Raw genomic sequence first — 21449 nt, 5'->3', positions numbered from 1 at the left:
GAGCCCCGCCAACTTGTGTGCACATCTTCATGGAAAGTCCGGCTGGGAGGAGGCAAGGGGCCTTTGGTGGACTGGCAGTCTCCGCGGGCATCCTGTTCCCGGAGGCCATCATGGGATGTGGAGCTGGGAGGAACCTTTGCGATGAGGTCCAAGCCCCTCCCTCCTTTTAGAGGGGAGCACCTGGGTCCCAGGGAGGAGCAGTCACCCTCCCAAGATGGCCTCGGGCTCCCAATGGAGAGCTGAAGGGCACCTGGGGGCACAGGGGTAGGCGCTCCCAGGAGGCCGGCTCAGATGATGGCACTTGTCCAGCAAGGCAGTTGGGGAGGGAATGGGGGGGTTCCTCCCAGCCTGGGAACGGAGCCAAAGGGAACCCCACCAGGTGGCCTTTGGGCTTCCCTCTGCCGCCCTGGCAATGGGAGCCCAGAGGGGAAGCTGGGAGATGATAGGAGAGGCTGCTCGCTGTGCCCGCCCAGAAGGGCTGAATAATTGAAGGAGGTCACATGAGCCCCCGTCCCGTCCCAGGCGTCCCTCCCCCACCCTGCCCCCCCAGCATCTGGTTACAGCCCCAGATCAGATTCTGACATCCCAACTGGTGAATAATTAACCTCCTCCATCCCCACCCCAGCCCCAGCCCCTTGGAGGGCTCAGGTGCAGTGAGGACGCTGCTGGCCCTGCAGCTGTGGGTGTCCAGGCCTGGCGCTGAAGTGCTTGGGAGGAACCTCGGGCCCCCCCTTCCCTGCTCATCTTCGTCCAGGAGGGTCTTCCCCTCCCGCTTCATGGCCCTTGAGATGGAGCAGTTCTACCGATCTACCATGGCCATCTACAAGGTGAGTGCAGCGGCCCGGTCCCCCAAAGCACAGGGAGATGACGCCCAGCCAGCTGACCCAGGCCCGGGGGGGGGCGCTGGAGTCCACATCCTGGACTTTTAGCACTTCCCGTTGAAAGAAAGTTAGGGGCACCCCAGCGTCCCCTGTCCTGGGGATGTCAACACAGGTAGGGCCAGTAGAGTCGGTGTGTCGGCCGGCTGAGGAGGGTGAGGGATGGGTGAGTCTGGAAGAGGAGACAAGATGGGGCAAGGCTGAGGGGACCTGAGTGCCAGAGATGGATGGGGTGAGGGGAAGGGCAACCCCCAAATCTGGGAGCCAGCGAAAGCCTCTGCTCCTGGCAGGGCGGGGTACAGTGACCTCGAGGGGCCCCAACAGGAAGCTCTCGGCATCCCCAAGGGAGGGGGAGCCCCGGCCGCTGTGGATTGACAATCCTCACCCACTATCCAGAGGCAAAGAGAACAAAGGTTACCCCTCACACTGAACCCCCAACAAAATCTGGAAAGATCACCTCCCAAGGATTCCAGGCTCCTTTCTCATGGTGCTGGAGAACCCCGGGGTGGGGGGCACAGCTGCCCATGGGGCCCGGTTGGTTGTGGAGCCTGGGGAATCGGGCTTCCAGCCCCTGGCTGTCCTCCAGGGCTGACCTTGAGGTCAGGGTCGTGTCATTCTTGTCCTTGCCCCCCAGGCCCAGCCCAGAGCTTGGTCACTATAGTGACCACTTAATAAAGGCCTGTTCAATAGTCGTCCTTGATGTGCCCATCCCAGGGAGAGTGGCCTTCCAAACAGGGTCTTCCACGCGTTCCTGCCAAGCTAGCATGGCGACCGTTGTTGTGTGCCTCTGAGCCTTGGCTCCTCATCGATAAAACGGGGCTCATGAATGACCCCAAACTGTCAGGACTATTGGGAGAAAACAGGAGAGAATGGGGCTTTCGAGCATGAGTGGGGCGAGGATGGGAGGGTCCAGGTCATTTTCCCCTTTGTTGGGAGAGGAGCAGGGAGATTTCCTTAGGTGGGAAGGGTCCTGAGGAATGGCTCCCACCTGTCCAGGTGAGGCACGGTGTCCTATTGCCCCACAGAACAAGACTGAGCAAGGGCTTAGGAAGACCCCCGGGGTCTGGCAGTGGTGGCTCCTAAAGGACGACCACCTCCTCTGCCCCTCAGAGAGAGGGCGACCTGATTCTATTATCCGCATCATTCTTATTCATATTTTATCATTATTATCACCATCATTATGACACATGGACTATTTTTGCACCAGACCTGTGGGGGAGCATTCAGAGCTCGTACCGGCCAGTCGGCCACACTGAAACATCCCTAACACTGATGTCACTTTGGTCTTCCTCGATGATGATGGTTGCTAGGCAAAGGTAGTGGGGAGACTGGCTTCTGATAACTTGCCAATGAGACTCTCCCAGTGAGGGAGTGAGCTCCCTGATAACAGGGAGAATCCAAGCAGGGACAGGCTGCCCACCACGAGGAGATGCTGCAGAACGTCTGCTTACATGGGATGGGACGCCGGGTTTGGTGACCCCTCGGGTCCCACACCGGACTTTCCGATTCTGTGGCACGGGGGGGAGCCTGGAATCCCTAACCCCTCATCACAGACTAGATGTGTCTGAGGGGTCCCCAGGCTCCAGACCTTGAGGAGAGGGAGAGAGGGAGGGCCTGGCCATTCCTATTGACTTGTTATGTCTCATCCCTTCTCTCGCTCCCTGGCCTGGACCCCAGAGCATCATGGAACAGTTTAACCCAGCCCTGGAGAATCTCGTCTACCTGGGTAACAACTACCTTCGAGCCTTCCATGGTGAGTGAGGATGCCGAGACCCCTCTCCCCACCCCACCCCCAAATTCCTCCATCCCGATAGACTCATACACAGGAGACTTCACTCTAAGCTCCCCTCGGACCTTTTCTGGTCGGGGGACCTTGGTCAAGACTGAGCCTCAGTTACCCTCATCTGTAAAATGAAGCTCTCCATGACTGGGAGGCTCAGATGAGAACAGAAGAGCGCTTTACAAACCTGGAAATGATATAAAGATGCGGTGGCTATCAGTATTATTGCAATCATCGTTACAGTTCTAATCATCATCACTATCATTGCTACCATTATTACCCCCATTATTTTCGTTACTGCTACTATCATCATTACTATTATTGCTGTCGATATTATTATGATTATTTCTATTTTCATTGTTATTACTAGTGTTATTATGGTCACTATTATTATTATTACTGCCATTGCTCTCATGGCTATGATTCTGACAGTGACCCATGGCCGAGGCACTCTCATAAACACATTCCTGGCTCTTTGGTGGCCATTAGTCACAAACCAAAGTGACCACTGGTCTGCGCACCGACCCTCCTGTGGCCCCCAGGTGGCCGTCTCCCACATTCCTCCTCCCCTCCACCTCCACAGGTAGTCCCCACCACACACATACAAGACTTAGGGGAGGGGCGGCTAGGTGGCACAGTGGATAGAGGACTGGCTCTGGAGTCAGGAGGACCTGAGTTCAAATCCTGCCTCAGACACTTAATAATTACCTAGCTGTGTGGCCTTGGGCAAGCCACTTAACCCCACTGCCTTGCAAAAAAAAAAAAATCTAAAAAAAAGACTTAGGGGAGAGAGGACAGAGGAAAGGGGAAGAGGAAGAGAAGGTTTGGGCAATGGGGTTCGGGGTCTGGATTTGAGTCTAGATTTCATTTGTTCATTCATCATTTATCGGGCCCCTTCTGCCTTCAGAGCCAGGGGCTGGGCTCTGAGGCACAGCCCTGCCTTCCTGGTGCTGATGGTCTAATGGGGAGTCGGTGGTCTGTCAAAAGTGGGTGGTGCATAATATTTCCCTATAAAGGATGTAGGAAGGCTGTGCTAGGTCAGAGAGGATGGGGGACTTGGCAGAGGGCTGGGTAAGAATGTGGCAGGTTGGGGTGGCTAGGTGGCACAGTGGATAGAGCACCGGCCCTGGAGTCAGGAGGACCTGAGTTCGAATGCAGCCTCAGACACTTCATAATGACCTAGCTGTGTGGCCTTGGGCAAGCCACTTAACCCCATTGCCTTGCAAAGACCACCCCCCCCCAAAAAAAAGAACGTGACAGGTGAAGCTTGGAGGCACAGGGCTCGGAGGCTGAGACTTGTGGCGGGATGGCAGCTGAGGCCCAGGTGGCTTGGCACACTGAAGCAGGCAGGTGAATCCTTCTCTCTCCGGCAGCACTGGCAGAAGCAGCTGACGTGTACTTCAGGGCCATCCAGAAGATTGGGGAGCAAGCCCTGCAGAGCTCTACCTCACAGCTCTTGGGTAGGAGACCATCCTCTTGCCCCCTGCCCCTGCCACCATCCAGATAGGAGGGAGGGTCAGATTAGCCCCTGAAAACTCAGTACTTTTGTAAGCACCCTCAAAATAGCCCCATAAAAGCATGAGATCATTAGAGAAAATGACTTGTCCAGAGTCACACAGTGAATCCTGGAGGCAGGATTGGAACCCAGATCTTTCCCAAGACCAAGGCTGTGTGTCCAAGGGGCACAGAAATCAGTGGCTGCCTTAGAGACTATATGGTAGAGTGGGGCTGGAGTCGGGGAATCTGACTCTGAATCTCACCTCTGGGTGACCCTAGGCTGGTCACAATCTCTCTGGGCCTCAGTTTCCTCATTTTCAATCCACGATCCTAAGATCCTTGCTGACTTAATGACCCTAGACAAGTCATTGCTTCTTATTGGAAGCCTCAGTTTCCCCATCTGAAAAAATAGGTGGTGATCCTTACACTCCTTACCTCATAGGGATTGGGGGGAAGGTGCTTGTCGACTTGAAGCTGACCTAGAGTCAAGAGGTGGTGTGAGCGGTCCCTGCACCCATTAACCTGCGGGGACTGGGCAGGTGCAGGAAAGAAGGGGGGAAAGACGAGGACCCAGAGTTCTTGTGCTGGAAGCCAGGTGCTCTCATTATTCCAGCCCCAGGAGCCACCCTTGCCAACATGGACTTTACCCCAAGTAATCACCCAGCTAGAGCCCTGGGTGCTGGGGCGGGGGCAGACTAGCCCTCCTGCCCTTCATGACCTCACTATTTCCCCCCCTATCTTCAAGGTGAGATCCTCGTTCACATGTCGGACACCCAGCGGCACCTGAACTCAGACCTGGAAGTTGTGGTGAGTCTCCAGACGGGGGGCCGGCTAGGGATGGTGAATGAACAGCCTGGAGTCCCAAGATGGAGCTAGGGAGGCTCATGCTCTTCCCAATGTCCTCTTCAGGAAGGCTCATGGAGTCCAAAGCATGGGCTGCTGTCCCTATAGACCTGCCAAGCATCTCTCCATCTGGGCCATCTGTGAGGGGGGTTCTTCTGGGCTCCTGGGGTTCAAGGTTGGCTGCCACCAAACACCTTCATTTCCAGTCCCTTTTCTGACATCTACTGCCTGTGTGACCTTGGCCAAATCGCGGCCTCCTCAGTTACCCTAGCGGTGAAATGGAGGGGTTTCACCACAGACCTCTTCCATAGCTCCCTTCCAGATCTCAGTTCTTGCCCCCTTATCCCAAGTACCGGCTGGTGTTTCTCTTCTGCCCAATCCTTGTCTATAGCAACCCTGTAAATGTTTGAAAAGAGCACACCTTCCCCCTGGCAGCCTTCCTGTCCCAGAATAAACATTCTCATCTTTTCCAACCGGTCCTTCTAGGGTCTGGTCTTCAAATTCCATCTCCATCCTCGATACCTTCCCAATGACCATCTAGCTCCCAATGGGCCATGGTCTTCCTAAGATGTCAGGCTCTCACCTCCCTGGTCCTGGACACATCTCCTCCAAGACCACCATATTATCATAACCACATTTATTTGGCTCCTACTGTATATCTAAGTGCTCTTATCTCATTTGATCCTCATAAATCTGGGAGGAATCATCTCCATTTTACAATTGAGGAAATCAAGGCATACAGAGAAGGGAAGTATCTTGTCCAGGATCACACAGCTAGTACATGTTGGAGGTTGGCTTCAAATTCAAGTCTTCCCGATTTCAGACCTAGTGCTTCATCCATTGGGCCGTCAATGTGAATCAAAGACTAGAATGTCTTGTAACTGCCCTTGAGCTGTAGGACTCAGCGCACCTGAGATTTTCCTCCCCTTTGACCTTTCCTAGTCATTTCTTGCCAGAGCTGAGAGGACAGGTCTTCTTATAAATAAATATTATGTTTCTAAAGGAATTAGTGAATTAACTAGTAAATTTAGTTGGTTAGGATTAAATTAATATATTTAGTTGGTTAGTAAAAAAAATGAACAAATTTAGTTGATTAGTGATGAACTAGTAAGGCCTTCTTCTCATCTTGCCACCAGCTACTACCAAGGTCCTCTGTATCAGTACCTCCTTCTCTAGCTTTCACTCACTTAAAGAGAGAGGTTAGGGTTTATTTGTTTCAGAAGGACTCTCCTAACCCTTAAGGAAAGCATCTTGGTGTCTGTAGGTAAAAACTAACCCTGAATTATATGGTGAAAGAGCCTGGGAACCTTGGCTTTCACCGGCCAGAGAGGCTGGCACGAGCTTTCCTAGGCTAATTCTCTCCCTAGCTCACTTGTGTCTCTACCTAGTCTCCATGAATGACCGGCCACCACCTTGTTTTAGGAACCAACTCACTCCAAGACTCTTACAGTTCTCAGGCTCCTCTTTCTTGGCAGCCTTCCTCCAACTTCCGGGGCCAGCCCTTCCGACTAAAATGGGTCTGCCACAAGGCAGGGCAATGGACGCGAGCTGGACTTGGAGTCAGAAGACCTAGATTTCCTCTGATTCCAAAACCCAAGTTCACTCATGTCCACACACTGGAGTAAGTGTGGCTAGATAATAGTTCTAAATCCGTGGGGGCTATAGGGGTTGGACATGGACCAGGATGAGGAAGGTGACAGTCCCACCGTCTCCTTCCCTGTCAGACCACACCTGGAGGCTTGTGTTTCCTAGATACCATTTTTTTAAAATGTCATTGATAAGGGCAGCTAGGTGGTGCAGCATATAGAGCACTGGCCCTGGAGTCAGGAGTACCTGAGTTCAAATCCAACCTCAGACACTTAATAATTACCTAGCTGTGTGGCCTTGGGCAAGTCAGTTAACCCCATTGCCTTGCAAAAACCTAAAAAAAATGTCATTGATATACCTGAGAGTGTCCAGAGGAGCTCACATAGCATGGTGAAGGGCCTTGAAGGCCATGTCAGAGGAGGATCTGGCAAAGTGGAGTCAATGTTTAATGGTGATATTATCTTCCCAAAGCATTTTCCGTATGTTGTCCTGTGATTCCCACAACAACCCTAAGAAATAGAACTAAGTAAGAACCTCCCTATTTTATGGACGAGCCTCTAAATGCTGACTTTGCCATTTTGCTGCCCAAGCTTTATGGAATCTGAACCCAGGACAAGTCCAATGTTCTTTCCATTATAATGAATTAACTGGAGCCCCACTGGGGAGGGGGTTGTCTAATATATGTCTCTCCAACCTGTGATAGAGATCGCTTGGGGGATAGAGTTAGGAACACCTGAGTTCAAATTCAGCCTCAGACACTTACTAGCTCTGTGACCCTGGACAAGTCACTTAACCTCTGTTTGCCTCAGTTTCCTTATCTGCCAAATGAAGATAATAAAGTGCTCAGGGTTGTTGTGAGAATCAAATGAGCTAATCATTGCAAAGCACTTAGCCTACGTAGTAAATATGAATAGCACACGTAGAAATTAATAAATGAATGAAAATGAATTAGTAAATCAATAGCAAATAACACACATGCATTAATAAATCAATAAAATGTAATTTGGCAATGAATTAATAAGTTAATAGTAAATAGCATGCATATGAAATAGTAGCTCCTATTACTATCTGTAAAATGGGATAGCGATAGCTCCTCCCTCCACTTGCTGGAAGGAGTAAATGGGTTGACATTGTAAGGAACTTGGCATTTCTAGTAAACATTAATTGTAAACAATGTACCTATAAATTAATACATTCATTAGTAATTAATTAATAAATGCAGTTGGTTAGTAATAAGTAAATTGAGTTGGTCAGTAATAAATGGAGTTAATTTGTAATAAATGAGTAAATAGTGTGCCTCTAAATATTATTGCTATTATAAATTGTTAGCTGTAAAAATGGAGATAATACTAGCCCCTCCATCCCGGGTTAGTTATAAGGATCAAATGAGATGATCATTCTAGAGTCATCAGCAAATCTGAAAGGGCTCCATCACGCTAGCTAATGGTTTTATTCTCTATGCCAGGAGAGAATTGGTGGAAGGAACTGGGGCTGTTTCCTCTGGGTTGGGGTTGGGATTCATGACAGTGTGTTAGAATGTCTGCAGGGCTGGGAGGGCCTCTGTACCCAGGACTCCCTCTTTGGGGTGAGGTTAGACTATATGCCCTCCCATCCAGCTGGATTGGACTTTGGTTTGGGGATGGGATCAGAAGCTAGAAAAAAACATTCCCTTGATGGGAGATAAGGAGCTGATTAGAACCCTAGGATGTGTTGGAGAGAGAATCTTCCCTCTGGCTGAGGGTTAAGTTGCTGTTCCTTTGAGATTAACTGAAGCTGTGGGCTTGGATGCCCCTGATCTGCCAGGCAGCCTAGTGGGAGGTTTCTTGATTAGCCCAGGTGGGGCAGAGGTTTTAAAAAAGCAAAGTCTGAAGGAGCAACTTGTGCCCAGGTGATGGTTGGGAGGATTCCAGAGCTCTGAGTTCAAGGAAGGTTGTTTTGGAACAAGCAGAGGTCCTGAGGTAGCTTTGGGTGAAGCCTGTGGTGAGGAACTACCCAGGAGCTCAGAATGCCAGAGCTGGAAGGGACCTGGGCAGGCTTCTAGCCTCACCCAAGAATGAGAATTTTCTCATAATACCCATGTCAGCCCTTTCACAGCTTGGCTTTGTTTTCCATTTGGAGTTTTGCCTATGGAATAAAGTCCTAAGGAACCATTCAAGGATCCAGGGACGCAACCAAGGGGCACCTGTCCAAGGACAGGGAGCTCAGCCCATTCCCCTGCTGGACATCCCTCTCCCTAACTAACTGGAGCACATATCTCACTTGACTGCCTTTCACAGTTCAGGCCAGCACCAGCCTAGGAGACGGTCTGGTATGCAGTAGGTGCTTAATAAATCCTGGTTGATTTAGTTTCCTTTTCTCCAGGCCACACATTTGGAATCAAGATGGTTCAAATGGAACTCTGGTCTGATGAGCTAGGGCAAGTCGCTTTACCATCTGGGTCTCAGTTTCTTTATCAGGAAAATGAGGGGGTTGAGTGCTGAGGTTTCTGAGGTCCTTTCTATGATCAGTTCTGATATGGCACAATCTCCAGGCCTCTCATCCTCTTAGCCATGCCCAGGAGCCATCCCTCCTGATAGTGAGGGCTAGGACATCCATTAACATGATGAAACGCCAACAGCTACAGGATACTAGCTGGTGTTCCCCACTCATGTCTCCTTTCTGCTCCAGTCACGGGGCAAGAAACGGTGATGTCATGGCTACTCCCTCCACAAATGCAGATTGAAATCCAGCTATAACTTACTAGAAAACTCTTAGAGAGCTGTCCGAGGCTTACATGATTCACCCAGGGTCAAAGAACTGGGGTCAGCAGTGAGACTCAGATCTAGATTCTCCTGATTACAGGCCCACTATGCTATCCACTTGATGATACTGCCTCTCAATCTCTTGTCTCAGGACTAAAATGCCCAACATTCTTTGTCATGGTCTTTCTCATTGACTTTCCCATAGTTGTGACCAACTCTCCTTTTGGCCTCTGTCTCACCTGAATCCTTCATTGCAGGAAGTACCACGGGGTCCCTGGCCACTCCCTGACCCTGAAACACTTGGCGTGGTTTACCTGCCCAGTACCTTCATCAATACCTTGATACAAACAAGGTTTTGTTTTCCATTTGGAGTTCTGCCTGTGGAGTAAAGTCCTAAGGAACCATTCAAGGATCCAAGGGCACAACCAGTTTTATGACTCTTATTGTGCTGAGAGTTAGGGCTGGGACTTTGGAGACAGGTCCTTCTTCCTCTAGTCCTCAGTTTCTTTACCTGCAAAATGATTCTATCTTTGAAATCCCTCCAAATTTGAATATTCTCTTGTCAACATTCCTTGTTCTAAGATTTCTCCCAGCTCTAACATTCTTTGTTCTAAAGTCCCTTCCAGCTTGGACATTCCCTGTTCCAAGGTTCCTCCAAACTCTAACATTCTCTGTTCCAAGGCCCCTTCCTCCCTGTTCTAAGGCTCATCCCAGCTCTGACATTCTCTATTCTAAGGTCCCTTCCAGGTTGGACATTCCCTCTTCAAAGGCTTCTCCAAGCACTAACATTCTCTGTTCTAAGGTTCCTTCCAGCTTGGATATTCCCTGTTCTAAGGTTCCTCCAAGCTCTAACATTCTCTATTCTGAGCTTCCTCCCAGCTTGGACATTCTCTGTTCTGAGGTCCCTCCCAGCTCCTGCTCTATCTGCATAGCAATACAGACTCAGGCATAGTCATGAGAGGACAGAAGAGACATTTGTTGATCTTTCCCTTCCTTCTCAGGTGCAGACTTTCCACGGAGACCTTCTGCAGCACATGGAGAAGAACACCAAGCTGGACATGCAGTTTATTAAAGTGAGCCAGGTTCCCACACCTCCCTGCCCCCTCTATGTAGATCTCTGAAGTACTGACTGGACAACTCCTCATACTCATAGGATTTCATTCTGTTGGCTTCTCCAATCCTGGGGGTCTTCCTATTCCTGATTCCTCTCCCTGAGGAAAAGGGAGAGATTCTTTAGTAAAATGTTTCCCCAGGCTCCTCAAAGGCATAGAAACAAACTGACCTCTGTCCCCATTGTAGTGGCCTCTGTCTAGGACTGTAGAGAATCATAATTTGAAAGATGGCATGTTATAGTGAAAAGAACACTGGACCGTGAAGCTGGAATCAAGAGAAATCTGGGTCCAAATTCTGTCTCTGACACATACTAGCTGTGAAATTTTAGACAGTTCTTTAACATCCTGAGCCTCAGTTTCCTTCCTTGTAAAATGGGAATAATGCCTGGAGAACCTAGCTTATGGATTATCAAAGGAGATAATGTCTATGGAATCTTTTATGAACCTTGAAGTCATATGAGCCTTGGATGGTGGCATACTTAGCTTCCCTTGCCATTTACAAGTCACTTTCCCACATTGTGTCCTTTGGGCCTCAGTTTCCTCATCTGTGAAACGAGGCAGTGGAACCAGAAGATGTCTAAGGTCTCTTCCACTGAGGATCAGAGAGAGGCAGTAAGTCACCAATGGTCTCACACAGTCAACAAATAGTTTGACTAGGTTTCTTGACTTCTGCTGTGGTGGAGAGGGTCTCGTTGTCATGAGGATCCTTTTCTCCTCCCCCCCCCCTCAACCCCTTCCAACATCTAGGACAGCCGCCAACACTATGAGATAGAATATCGACACCGTGCTGCCAATCTAGAGAAATGCATGTCGGAACTGTGGCGGATGGAGAGAAAGAGGGACAAGAACGCGCGGGAGATGAAGGTGAGTGAGGTGGGCAGAGGGGAAGGGGTGGATTCCTCAGGGAGCCCAAACTCAACCTTACCCATAGCCCTACTCTCACTCAGACTGTCCTATGCAGCTAGGGAATGTTGTGGACCACTGGATCTGTCAACAAGAAGAGCTGAGTTCAAATCCTACTTCAAACATTTACCAGCTGTGTGACCCTGGGCAAGTCCCTTCTACTCTCTTTGCTTCCATTTCTTTATCTTTAAAATGAGGGGACTTAGATTCATTGGCCTCTAAGGTCCATCCCAGCTCTCAATCTTTGATCCTTCCTTCCTTATCACACCTGTATGGCTCTACTCAAAGTTCATCCACCAAAACCAGAGGTCATCCATCAGCAGAGGGAGGCAGATATTCAGTGAAAGCCTTCCTTGTGCTGGCTCGGGCCTTGGGAGGCTTTAAAAGACTCAGTATTTGGTCTCAGGGGTCTCACAGTCTGCCTAGAGAGCCACCTCTGATAGGGAAGACTTCAAGATGGAGGGGTATTTCATAATAATTAACATTAATAATGATAGTATGGTTTGGTTTGCAAATTATTTTATGTCTATGATCTCACAATAGGGAGGTAAGTCCTATTATTGTCCTCATTTTACAAATGAGGGATCTGAGGCTGATTTGATCAGGGTCACCCAGCTAAAAATGTCTGAAGCAGGGAATGAGGGGGATAGTATGGGGGAAAATGAGGAAGTTGTTGCTTTCCGGGACTTTCTGGAGCTGGCCATTCCCCTACTGTGGAGAGGCTGGTGAAAGAATTAAGATGATGGGCCCAATGAAAGACGGAGGAAATTGAAGAGAAATAAATGTAAGATCTTAAATTTAGGTTCAAACAATCAATCAATGGTGGGGATAGAGGAGGGGATATGACTGGAAATTATTAAGTGCCACTGTCTTGGATTGCCCTTGCCCTCTACAGTTGAAGGAGAACTGGAAAGAGGGAGAGGGAAAGGGACTTAGGTCATTTTAAAAAGATCTGGGGGTTTGAAGGAGCAGGGGGATAATGCTATGTGTGAGAGGCAAGAGCCAAGGAAGGAATCTTCCCGCTGTTGGCTGCCATGATTGGCTCCTTGGGTGGGATTGTGTTCAACTCTGGGTGCCATGTTTTCAAAGGGAACTTGATACATGGGAAAGTGTCCAAAGGGAGGCGTTCAGGTTGGACAGACCTTGAGGTCACACCATGGGGAAGAGGAAGCCCAGAGAAACATGGCAGTTGTCTTCATGGAGCCAAACAAGGCTCATACTTGGTGCTACTTGACCCTCTGTGGTCAGAACTGGGAGAACTGGGTGGTGATCTCACTGTGACCAAGAAAGGAACCTTGCCAACCATTGAGCAGTCTCAAAGTAGGATTGGCTGCCTATCTATACCATCCACATATATAATTGTGGCCTGTTGTTTCCTCCTTAGATTTCAAAGGCCCTGAGGGTAGGGCCTGTTTTGCCTTTTCTTTGTATCCCCAACCTGGTATGGAGTAGGCACTTAATAAATACTCTTTAATTTGTGGACTCTTGAGTTCCTCATCCATACCTAGGGATGAAGGCAGTATTGACTGTAGGAGATGCACTTTATGATTCTGGGATGCAGGACACCTGAGCTCCCCATCTCTGGTGGAGCCCCCTCACTCATCCTCTCTGCCCCCCTTCAGGAGAGTGTGAACAGGCTGCATGCCCAGATGCACGCCTTCGTCTCAGAAAGCCAGAAGGCTGCCGAGCTGGAGGAGAAGAGGCGCTATCGATTCCTGGCTGAAAAGCACCTGCTGTTCTCCAACACCTTCTTGCAGTTCTTCGGCCGGGTGAGGCAAGGGCCCGGACTGGGGTGTGGGTCAGAGAAGGCTTTCCCCTTTTATCCCACCTTAACCCCAGAAATCCTAGGAATAGACTTGTCGGGATTCCAGAAGTCACCGAGGTCTATGCCTCTATTTTACAGATGAGAAAACTAAGGTCTAGAGAGGGTGAGATACTTGCTAAAGGTCACAGTGATAGTAAGTGGCCAAGTCCAGATTTGAACTCAGGAATTGTGAGTCTTATGTCCAGTTGTCTGTTATTGACCAGCTAGTAAATGCTAGCCACTGCTTGACCCTAGGGCTTTCCATTCTGAATCCAAAGCTTCCTTCCTTCCTTCCTTCCTTCCTTCCTTCCTTCCTTCCTTCCTTCCTTCCTTCCTTCCTTCCTTCCTTTCCTCCTTCCCTCCTTCCCTCCTTCCTTTCTTCCTTATTTTCTCAGGTAAACAGATGTAGATCAGGGTGTGTGGGGTGTTCAGCAAGCACTGGCACCTCTGATCTGAGGACTACTCATCCATTTTTAGCATCTACCTCTCACCCAACTTTCACCTGTGACTCCAAGAAACTAGCACACACAGCAGCCACACCCCAGTAAACCATCTCTCAGGCTAAACCAGGTCAGGGGTAACCGACTGACCTCATAACTGTCAGTGAGTTGGGGGGATAGTTTCTCCAAGTATGTGAAGACTTCCCCTCACAGAATGAGAGCATGAGAACAATTTGTTCCAACAGGAGAAGAAGGTGGCTGAAGTAGGAGTTGTGGAGCACTTAAAACTTGATTGGACATTAAAGATGCAGTGGCATCCACTGCATCCTGGACCATTACAAGTCATCTTGACTTTTGTCCTACCACTGGACTTGGATGCCTCCAGAAAACAGAGTGAGGCTAATGACTTTGTGTAACTCTGCCTCACTTAAATCTAATTCATTTGGGGTGGCTATGTGTGTGCAATGAATAGAGCACCGGCCTTGGAGTCAGGAGTACCTGGGTTCAAATCCGACCTCAGACACTTAATAATTACCTAGCTGTGTGGCCTTGGGCAAGCCACTTAACCCCATTGCCTTGAAAAATCTAACATAAAAAAAAATCTAATTCATTCACAAGTCAAGACATTGCCCCTAATGACATTGGTCATCTTCACATTGAAGGACAAACAACACAAGATAAAGATAGTGAATATCTATCCATCCATCCACCCATCCATCCAGCTACCTATCCATCTATATCTATATCTATATCTATATCTATATCTATATCTATATCTATATCTATCATCTATATCTATATCTATATCTATATCTATCTATATCATCTATATCTATACCTATATCTATATCTATACCTATATCTATATCTATATCTATACATCTATCTATCTATCTATCTATCTACATCTATCCATCCATCTATCCATGTATCCATCCATTCATCCATCTACTGACCTATCTACCCATCCACCCATCCATCCATCCATCCTTCCATCTATGCATCATGTTCAGACCTGAGTTGGAGGAAGAATTGGGGAAGCTTGAAGTAGAGAATGCAGTGTGCTACCTCTAACTTTTCAATGTCCCCCCTTCCCCCTTCCCCGAGAACTGACCTCACCAGGCAGAGAGAATTTCCCCATTAGGAGTGATTATAGATCCCTCTAGTAATTAAAACACAGATGGACCTGGAGTATCCCAAGAATATGAGTGTAGTCTGAAGCTTTGATGTTCACACATGTACATGTATGTTCACATATTTGCATGCACACCGTTCTATATGTCTAGTGGATATGTGTGCACACTTGAATATATCGATATGTGCAAACTGTGTCTTTATCTGCACAGACCATTTCCGTAGTGGTGAGCGCTTAAATCAGAGTGAGGGAGATCCATGTCCAGACCTTGCCTCCTGGTATTTACCGTAATGAGTTTGATGGTCTAGATGAGAGGTAATGAAAGGCGGCAGGAAAGAGAGGAAGTAGAAATAACAAGATTTGGCAACATGGAGGGAGAGAGAGAGAGAGAGAGATGAGTCAGGAAGAACCCCATGATGGGGCACCTGGTGGCTGGAAGGATGATGGGGGCTTCCAAAGAAGTAGAGGGGTTAGGAAGGGGGAGAAGAACAAAATCTGTTTTAGACATATCTGACTTGGGATGCCTGTGGGGCACCCTGGCTTCTGGATTGATAGGAGCAGAGCCCAGGAGAGAAATGAGGGCTGAGTGTGTTTGGGGAGTAATCTGTATGGCAAGTCTACCTGACAATATCTTCACGTCCAGGACCTTCGCTGACCCCAGTCTGAGCTCTCACAGTTGCCTTACAAGGCATCCTTCTAGTTATTCTCTTTCTAAATGACAATCTTTATTACATTATGCTTCCCGTTTGTGCCTTTTAACATTTATTTCTAATGTATTTCTGCCTCAACACATGATTTGTTTCTGTAAAGGTGGATGGTCCATCCACCATCAATTGGAAGGGTCTTCATTCTTTGGGATATGAAGAGATATGCCCTCAAGGAGCTAACCTTCTAATGGGGGTAGATGGCATGATCTTTATCGAAACGTCCTCCAAACTGATCTTAGAGGGAAGCCAGGAGATGAGGGTGGGCTGGAAGAGAAAGAAGCCAAAGGTAGGAAGGTGCTGCTTGAACTGAGCTTGAACTAATCCAGGGATTCTAAGCGATGAAAGGTGTTCCAGATAGGGGACCATGATAGAGAGTTGAAGGAAGAACAGAAGTGGGCCAGGAGGGATTGTCCCAGAAACTGTGGGAGAAGAGAGGCTCCAGGAGAGCTGGTATTCAGAATAGGGGTGTCAGGGCTGGGGGGGCCTTAGAAGAGGGAATTCTATTGGGAGAGAAGCTATGAAGGCATCTAATTCCACACCCTCATTTTACTGACGAGGACCCTAAGGCTCCTCCTGGGTTCCTGGTTCACTGATGGTCACACAACAGTGAGGACCAGTCAGAACAAGGACTCTCCTCCTCTCCTCCTAGGCCCGGGGCATCCTCCAGAGCCGAGTTCTCTTGTGGAAGGAACAGTCTGAAGCCAGCAGAAACTCATCTCGTGCCCATTCCCCAGGCTTACTGGGCCCCAGCCTCGGGTCAGCCTACCCGTCAGGCCGCCTGACCCCCACCCGCTTGGAGATGGTGAGCCCCTGGGAGCTACGGGCGCCACCTTTCTCACCCCCCCTATACCCACCCCCTGCCCTGTCCCCCTCTCTTTGGGACCTGAGGCCCCCACCCTGGACTATCCTCCCCCCTAGAACCTCAAGCTTCCGAAACACCCTGTCCTCCCCCTACCTCCCCCCTGGGGTCTCCCCCCCACCTCCTCTGTGGCTTGGGAGGAGGGCACTGAATCCCTATGGGGAGCCCTGGGACTGGGGGTGGGGGGTAGAATAGAGTGGGGGCAGCCCTGCCTCTCCCCTCCCCTCCCCACCCTCCCCTGCCCATCTCCCCTCGCAGCCCCAGAGGTCTCTGGGAGACTTTAGCTCTCCCCGGAGCCGGCACAGCTCGGGCTCCTACAGCCAGGAGCCCAGCGAGGGGAGACCGTTGGCCCAGCTGGAGCCGGATCGCATGTCCCTGCCCCGGACGCCATCTTCCAGTGAGTCACAAGGCCGGACCCCTGTCCTGGCCCCTAGTCGACATAGACCCTCCCCCACTGAAAAATCATTCTTTTCCTTCCCCAAGAAAACTTGGGCTCTATCCATTAGAATTCGTCATGTCAGGGCTGGGAGGGGGCTTAGGTGGTAAATGAGGATGTTAGAGCTGGCTGGGGGAATCCTCAAGATGTCGCAGGGCAACCCAGAGACAGGCCCTCTTTGTCCCCCCCACAAGGCCAGGCCAGATTCCTTCTCCCTGGGAGTCCCAGCACCCCACCGCTTGCCCCCTCTCCCCTCCCAGCCTTCTGCACCGTCCCCCTGTGCCCTCCATGGGGAGAGGTCCAGGGTCTTGACCCTAGTTCCCATTTCACCAGTCTTGAAGCCTCCTCACTGGGGCCAGATCTGTCCACTGAGGCAGAGAGAGAGCAAACAGGAGGCATGTGGGGAGGAGGGGCAAAGGCCTGGGTGCATGGACTGACCTTCCCCCCCCAGCCTCCTTGTACACCAGCAGTGCCCAGCGGTCACGCTCCAACTCATTCGGGGAGCGGCAGGGCGGTGGCGCGCCCCCTCGGAGAGCTCAGGCCTTAGTCTCCCATTCAGACGGTGCCAACCACACCTTGCTGCCCTTCTCAGCCGGTGACATCATCCTGGTGCTGGTGCCTGAAGCCCACAATGGCTGGCTGTATGGCAAGCTGGAGGGCTCATCCGCGTGAGTTGGGGGCGGGCAGGAGGAGACCACCCCACAGCCCCAGCAAGGTGACCAGCCAAGCCCCCACGCCACCCCCCTCTGCCCCCTGACATTAAGGTCATTAGGAGTCATCGAGCACTGACTGGGTGCAGCTCCGGGGCTGTCAGACCCAGCGCCTTCATTTTTACACAGAAGGAAACTGAGGCTCAAAAAGACCAGCTGTCTCACACAGTTTGACTTGGCAAATCACTTTTTCTCTTTGGGCCTCAGTTTCCCCATCTGTAAAATGAGGAGGTCAGACTGACACCCTGAAAGTCTGCCATGGTCATAGTGATGAGGAACTCTGGGGTGGCTGGTGCATCCTTGATGAGTGACACTCCTGCCCAGCCCAGACAGTTCCCTTGCCTGGGAGGAGGGGACTTCAGCTTTGGCAGCCTCTGACCGTGCCCCCCTCCCCCCAGGAGCGGCTGGTTCCCAGAGACCTACGTGAAGCTCCTGGATGATCTGCCCCTGAATGAGCTACCCTCTAGGTAAGGGTGGCAAGGCCCCCCGGGACAGGACACATGCCCATGGGGAGAAGAGCCCCAACCCCCCCAGTTACTGAGGGAGCTGGGCAACCCGCTTCCCTACCCCCTGTGAGCTACCCACCAAGGTCAACACGTCCAGCCTCTGCCTCTGGTCAGGTTGGCCCAGGCCTGGCTCCTCTGGTCAATGTTCAGGGCTGCCAGGGGCCGGGGCTGATCTCTGATCCCCCCACCCCCATTCAGGTCCTATCCGCTTCGGGGCACTCACAGCCTGGACAACCTCCTCGATCGCCCAGTGGGCACCTCGGCACCCTCGGAATACTGGGACAGCCACTCGCGGCCCCATACCCCCAGCAGGGCGACCAGTAGGGCCACCAGCCGAGCCCCCACGCCACCCCCGCTGCCCCCCAACAGCAGCCGCCGAAGCAGCATGGGCAGCATGGGGGTGGCCAGCGATGCCAAGGTGAGCTCCCCATGCCCGGCAGCCAGCTGACCTCTCTGACCTCCTCCAAAAGGAGAATCTAGTGCTCTCCCACCCCCCACCCCCGCCAGACATCCGAAGGACCATCGATCCTGGGGCTGGAGGAGTCTCAGAAGCCATGCCCTCCAACCCCTTTATTTGACAGAGGAGGAAACTGAGGCACAGAGAAGTGACTTGTCCAAGACCAAATGTAAGAGGCAGAGGCAGGATGGGCAGAGGTTCTTGACTCTAGAACAAGTGTTCTTTTCCCTGGGTAACCCTGTCCCCTTGTCTTTCTAGCCCTCACCTCCCCCGTTCTAAGCACCCCCCCCAGCCCCAACCTCCCCTGATCTAAGGTCTCCCCAATCTCTGAAGTCCTTGAATTCTGAGCCATGGCTTTGCTACTTCTCAGCCTCGTGACTCTGGACAGGTCACTCATCCTCCCTGAGCCTCAGTTTCCCCTCTCTGCTCCCCAGCCCACACAGCCCCCTAGAAGGAAGGGCATGTGCAAGGCCTCCTTTGGGCAGACAGCTCCTGCTCCATTTTCACACTTTTCTGGGGGCAGAGGCCTGTTGACCAGTTTAGTACACAGAATGCCGGAGGAGTCAGTGGGGCCGGGGTTCAAATCTTGCCTCAGACACTTAATAGATGTAGGATCCTGACTAAGTCACTTACCCTCTGCTTGCCTCAGTTTCCTTTTAAGTTAAATGGGGGTCTTATTAGTTCCCACCCCACAGAGCTGTTCTGAGGATCACGAGACGTCTGTAAAAATGCTAGCTTTGATTATTTTGTGGGGAGGGATCAGTGGGGAGAAGGGCCGGCTCCCAGGCACCAGTCCGTCTCTCTCACACTGACCGGGCCCTCCTTTGCAGAAGCTGATGTCCTGGGAGCAGCACCCCCCAGAGCTCTTCCCCCGGTGAGTGTGAAACCAGCCGGACGAGGGCAGCTGAGGTGGGCCCTGCAGATCCCTGGGGTGGGGGTGGGGGTGGCTGGACTCACATTTCTCCTAGCTCTACCCTGATGGGAGCCGCTGGCACGGGAGGGAGGGATGAACTCAGAAGATTCTGGAACCAGGGTCCATGTATGAGGGACCACATGCCTTCTCTAGATCTCCCTCCCCTTTTGGAGAGATGGTCCAAACCCCACCCCCAAGCCCTGGGTGAATCTGTGGGGAGCCACTTTCTCTCTAGGATTATGGGGGGTCGCCCCTCATTTTTCCTCTTCCTCTCACTGCCTTTCTCTCCATTCAGAGGCACCAATCCCTTTGCCACTGTGAAACTTCGGCCCACCATCACCAATGACCGCTCGGCCCCCCTCATCCGCTGAGGCCCCCTGGTCTGGGGGGGTGCCCCCATCACCCAGGGGCAGAACCAGCCTCTCCCAAAAAGCACCTGGAAGCCTCTTGTGGGCACCTGAATGGAAGATTCCAGGGACATTCAGGATCCGGGGCATGAGCTCACTTCCCAGCCAAGACAGAGGTTTTGAAGCAAGGAAAACTCTGCTTCCTGAATGAGAAAGGGTGACTCCAGGGCCAGGGGTCAGGGTTGCATTATGGGGGAAAGGACAGTGGTGGCCCTCTCCATCCATCCATCCATCCATCCATCCATCCATCCATCCATCCATCCATTCATTTATCCAGCCAGCCAGCCATCTATCCATCCATCCAACCATTCATCCATCATCCATCCATCTGTCTAGCCAGCCAGCCATCTGTCCATCCATTCAGCCAGCCAGCCAGCCAGCCAACCATCTGTCCATCCATTCATCCATCCATCCATCTGTCCCTCCAGCCAGTCATCTATCCTTCCCTCTCTCCATCCATCCATCCATCCAACCCTCCCTCCATCCATCCATCTGTCCATCCATTCAGCCAGCCAGCCAGCCAAGCAGCCAACCACCAGTCCATCTGTCCATCCGTCCATCCATCCATCCATCATCTGTCCGTCCGTCCATCCTAGAGGGCCAGAATCAGCACAAGGAGGGACCCTCCCATTCCTGCTCCTTCCCCCACTGTCTCCCCAGAGACCTGAGAAGTTCCCCCTCCCCTCCCTCCCCCCAGCCCATTGTTGATTGTGTAAATGGATATGAATTAAAGCAGATGGATCGAAGACAGAAGGCACCTGTGTGTTTGCTGGGATTGAGGTGGGGTCCCGGGGGGCCCTGATCAGACAGAGAGCTCCCTTGGATTTTCCAGACAAGGTCATTCTCAGCTGAATCCTGCTACTGTATCTCTGCCCCTCCCCAATCCCCATCTCTTCTTGTTCTTCCGAACTTGGGCCAATGGACTGGTCACTCCACAGAGGCTGTGTGGCCCCTCCCCTGCTTTATGGGTCCATACCCCCATTCCTGCTGGGTTGAGGAAGGGGTCCCTGAATGCCCAGAGCTTAGGACAAGGCCAGTTTTGTTCCAGAGGGCCCCCCCAATAGGCCTCTGGGACTGAGCTGCAGAGGAATGCCTCCCCCCGGACCAGGCTGGGCCAGGCTCCTCCCGGATGTGCCCCCACATCAGGAATGCCACCCAAGGGCCAGGGGGGCTAAGGTGCTTAGGAGATTAGGGGCGCCTCCCCTCCAGGGCCCAGCTGTAGACCATCTACAGTGGATAGGATTAGAAGCTGAAAGGAACCTTAGAGAATGAGTCCACCTTCTAGGTTGCACGGAGGAGGAAACTGAGGCATAAAAAGGCAAAGGAGAAACTTGCCTACAGTAATCCAAACACCAGTCTAGATTTGAACTCAGATCCTGTGCCACCAGATGCCAGTCTTCTTTCCACTACTCCCAGGCATCATCCTTGCCCACTTTTAGGGAAACCTAAAATTGTTTTGTTTGGCCCGCCTGGGTGGTGTCATAAGAGACGCAGGGGCCAGGGCGATGATGGACCCAGAATCAGGAAGATCTGGGTTCAAATCTGCCCTCAGATGTTCACTAGCTGTGAGGCCCTGGCAAGTGACCTACTCCGCCTCAGTTTCCTCATTTGTAAAATGAAGCCCAGTATCTCTGCCAAGAAAACCCCACAGAGGGTCACAGAGAGTCGGACATGAATGAAACAATGACACTGACCGCAAGCAAAAGCTGTGCCCCCTCAAACACACAAAGTGCC

At 51.3% G+C, this 21449-nt stretch overlaps 1 protein-coding gene across 1 annotated transcript; it reads left to right on the top strand.

Annotated features, from left to right (window-relative positions):
* The first annotated feature begins 666 nt into the window (after nucleotides 1-666).
* BAIAP2L2 (BAR/IMD domain containing adaptor protein 2 like 2) lies at nucleotides 667-20443 on the top strand. The gene is made up of 14 exons (XM_074226908.1): nucleotides 667-827; nucleotides 2556-2631; nucleotides 4032-4118; nucleotides 4901-4962; nucleotides 10328-10399; nucleotides 11186-11302; nucleotides 12964-13110; nucleotides 16077-16229; nucleotides 16545-16683; nucleotides 17174-17390; nucleotides 17831-17899; nucleotides 18137-18356; nucleotides 19226-19269; nucleotides 19604-20443. The coding sequence occupies exons 1-14, from the start codon at nucleotides 777-779 to the stop codon at nucleotides 19677-19679; spliced, it is 1530 nt and encodes a 509-aa protein (XP_074083009.1). The 5' UTR covers nucleotides 667-776; the 3' UTR covers nucleotides 19680-20443.
* Nucleotides 20444-21449: the final 1006 nt, after the last annotated feature.

Source organism: Macrotis lagotis, chromosome 2 (genome assembly GCF_037893015.1).
Source record: "Macrotis lagotis isolate mMagLag1 chromosome 2, bilby.v1.9.chrom.fasta, whole genome shotgun sequence".
Lineage (NCBI taxonomy): Eukaryota > Metazoa > Chordata > Mammalia > Peramelemorphia > Peramelidae > Macrotis > Macrotis lagotis.
This window is presented reverse-complemented; position numbering and strand designations above follow the sequence as displayed.

What these genes read in the sequence shown, in the direction of transcription:
- BAIAP2L2 (XM_074226908.1), top strand. Translation starts at nt 777, where the DNA reads ATGGCCCTTGAGATGGAGCAGTTCTACCGATCTACCATGGCCATCTAC. An exon ending in AGAACGCGCGGGAGATGAAG is followed by an intron (nt 11,303 to 12,963) that starts GTGAGTGAGGTG and finishes GCCCCCCTTCAG; the next exon opens with GAGAGTGTGAACAGGCTGCA. An exon ending in GGGTGGCCAGCGATGCCAAG is followed by an intron (nt 18,357 to 19,225) that starts GTGAGCTCCCCA and finishes CCTCCTTTGCAG; the next exon opens with AAGCTGATGTCCTGGGAGCA.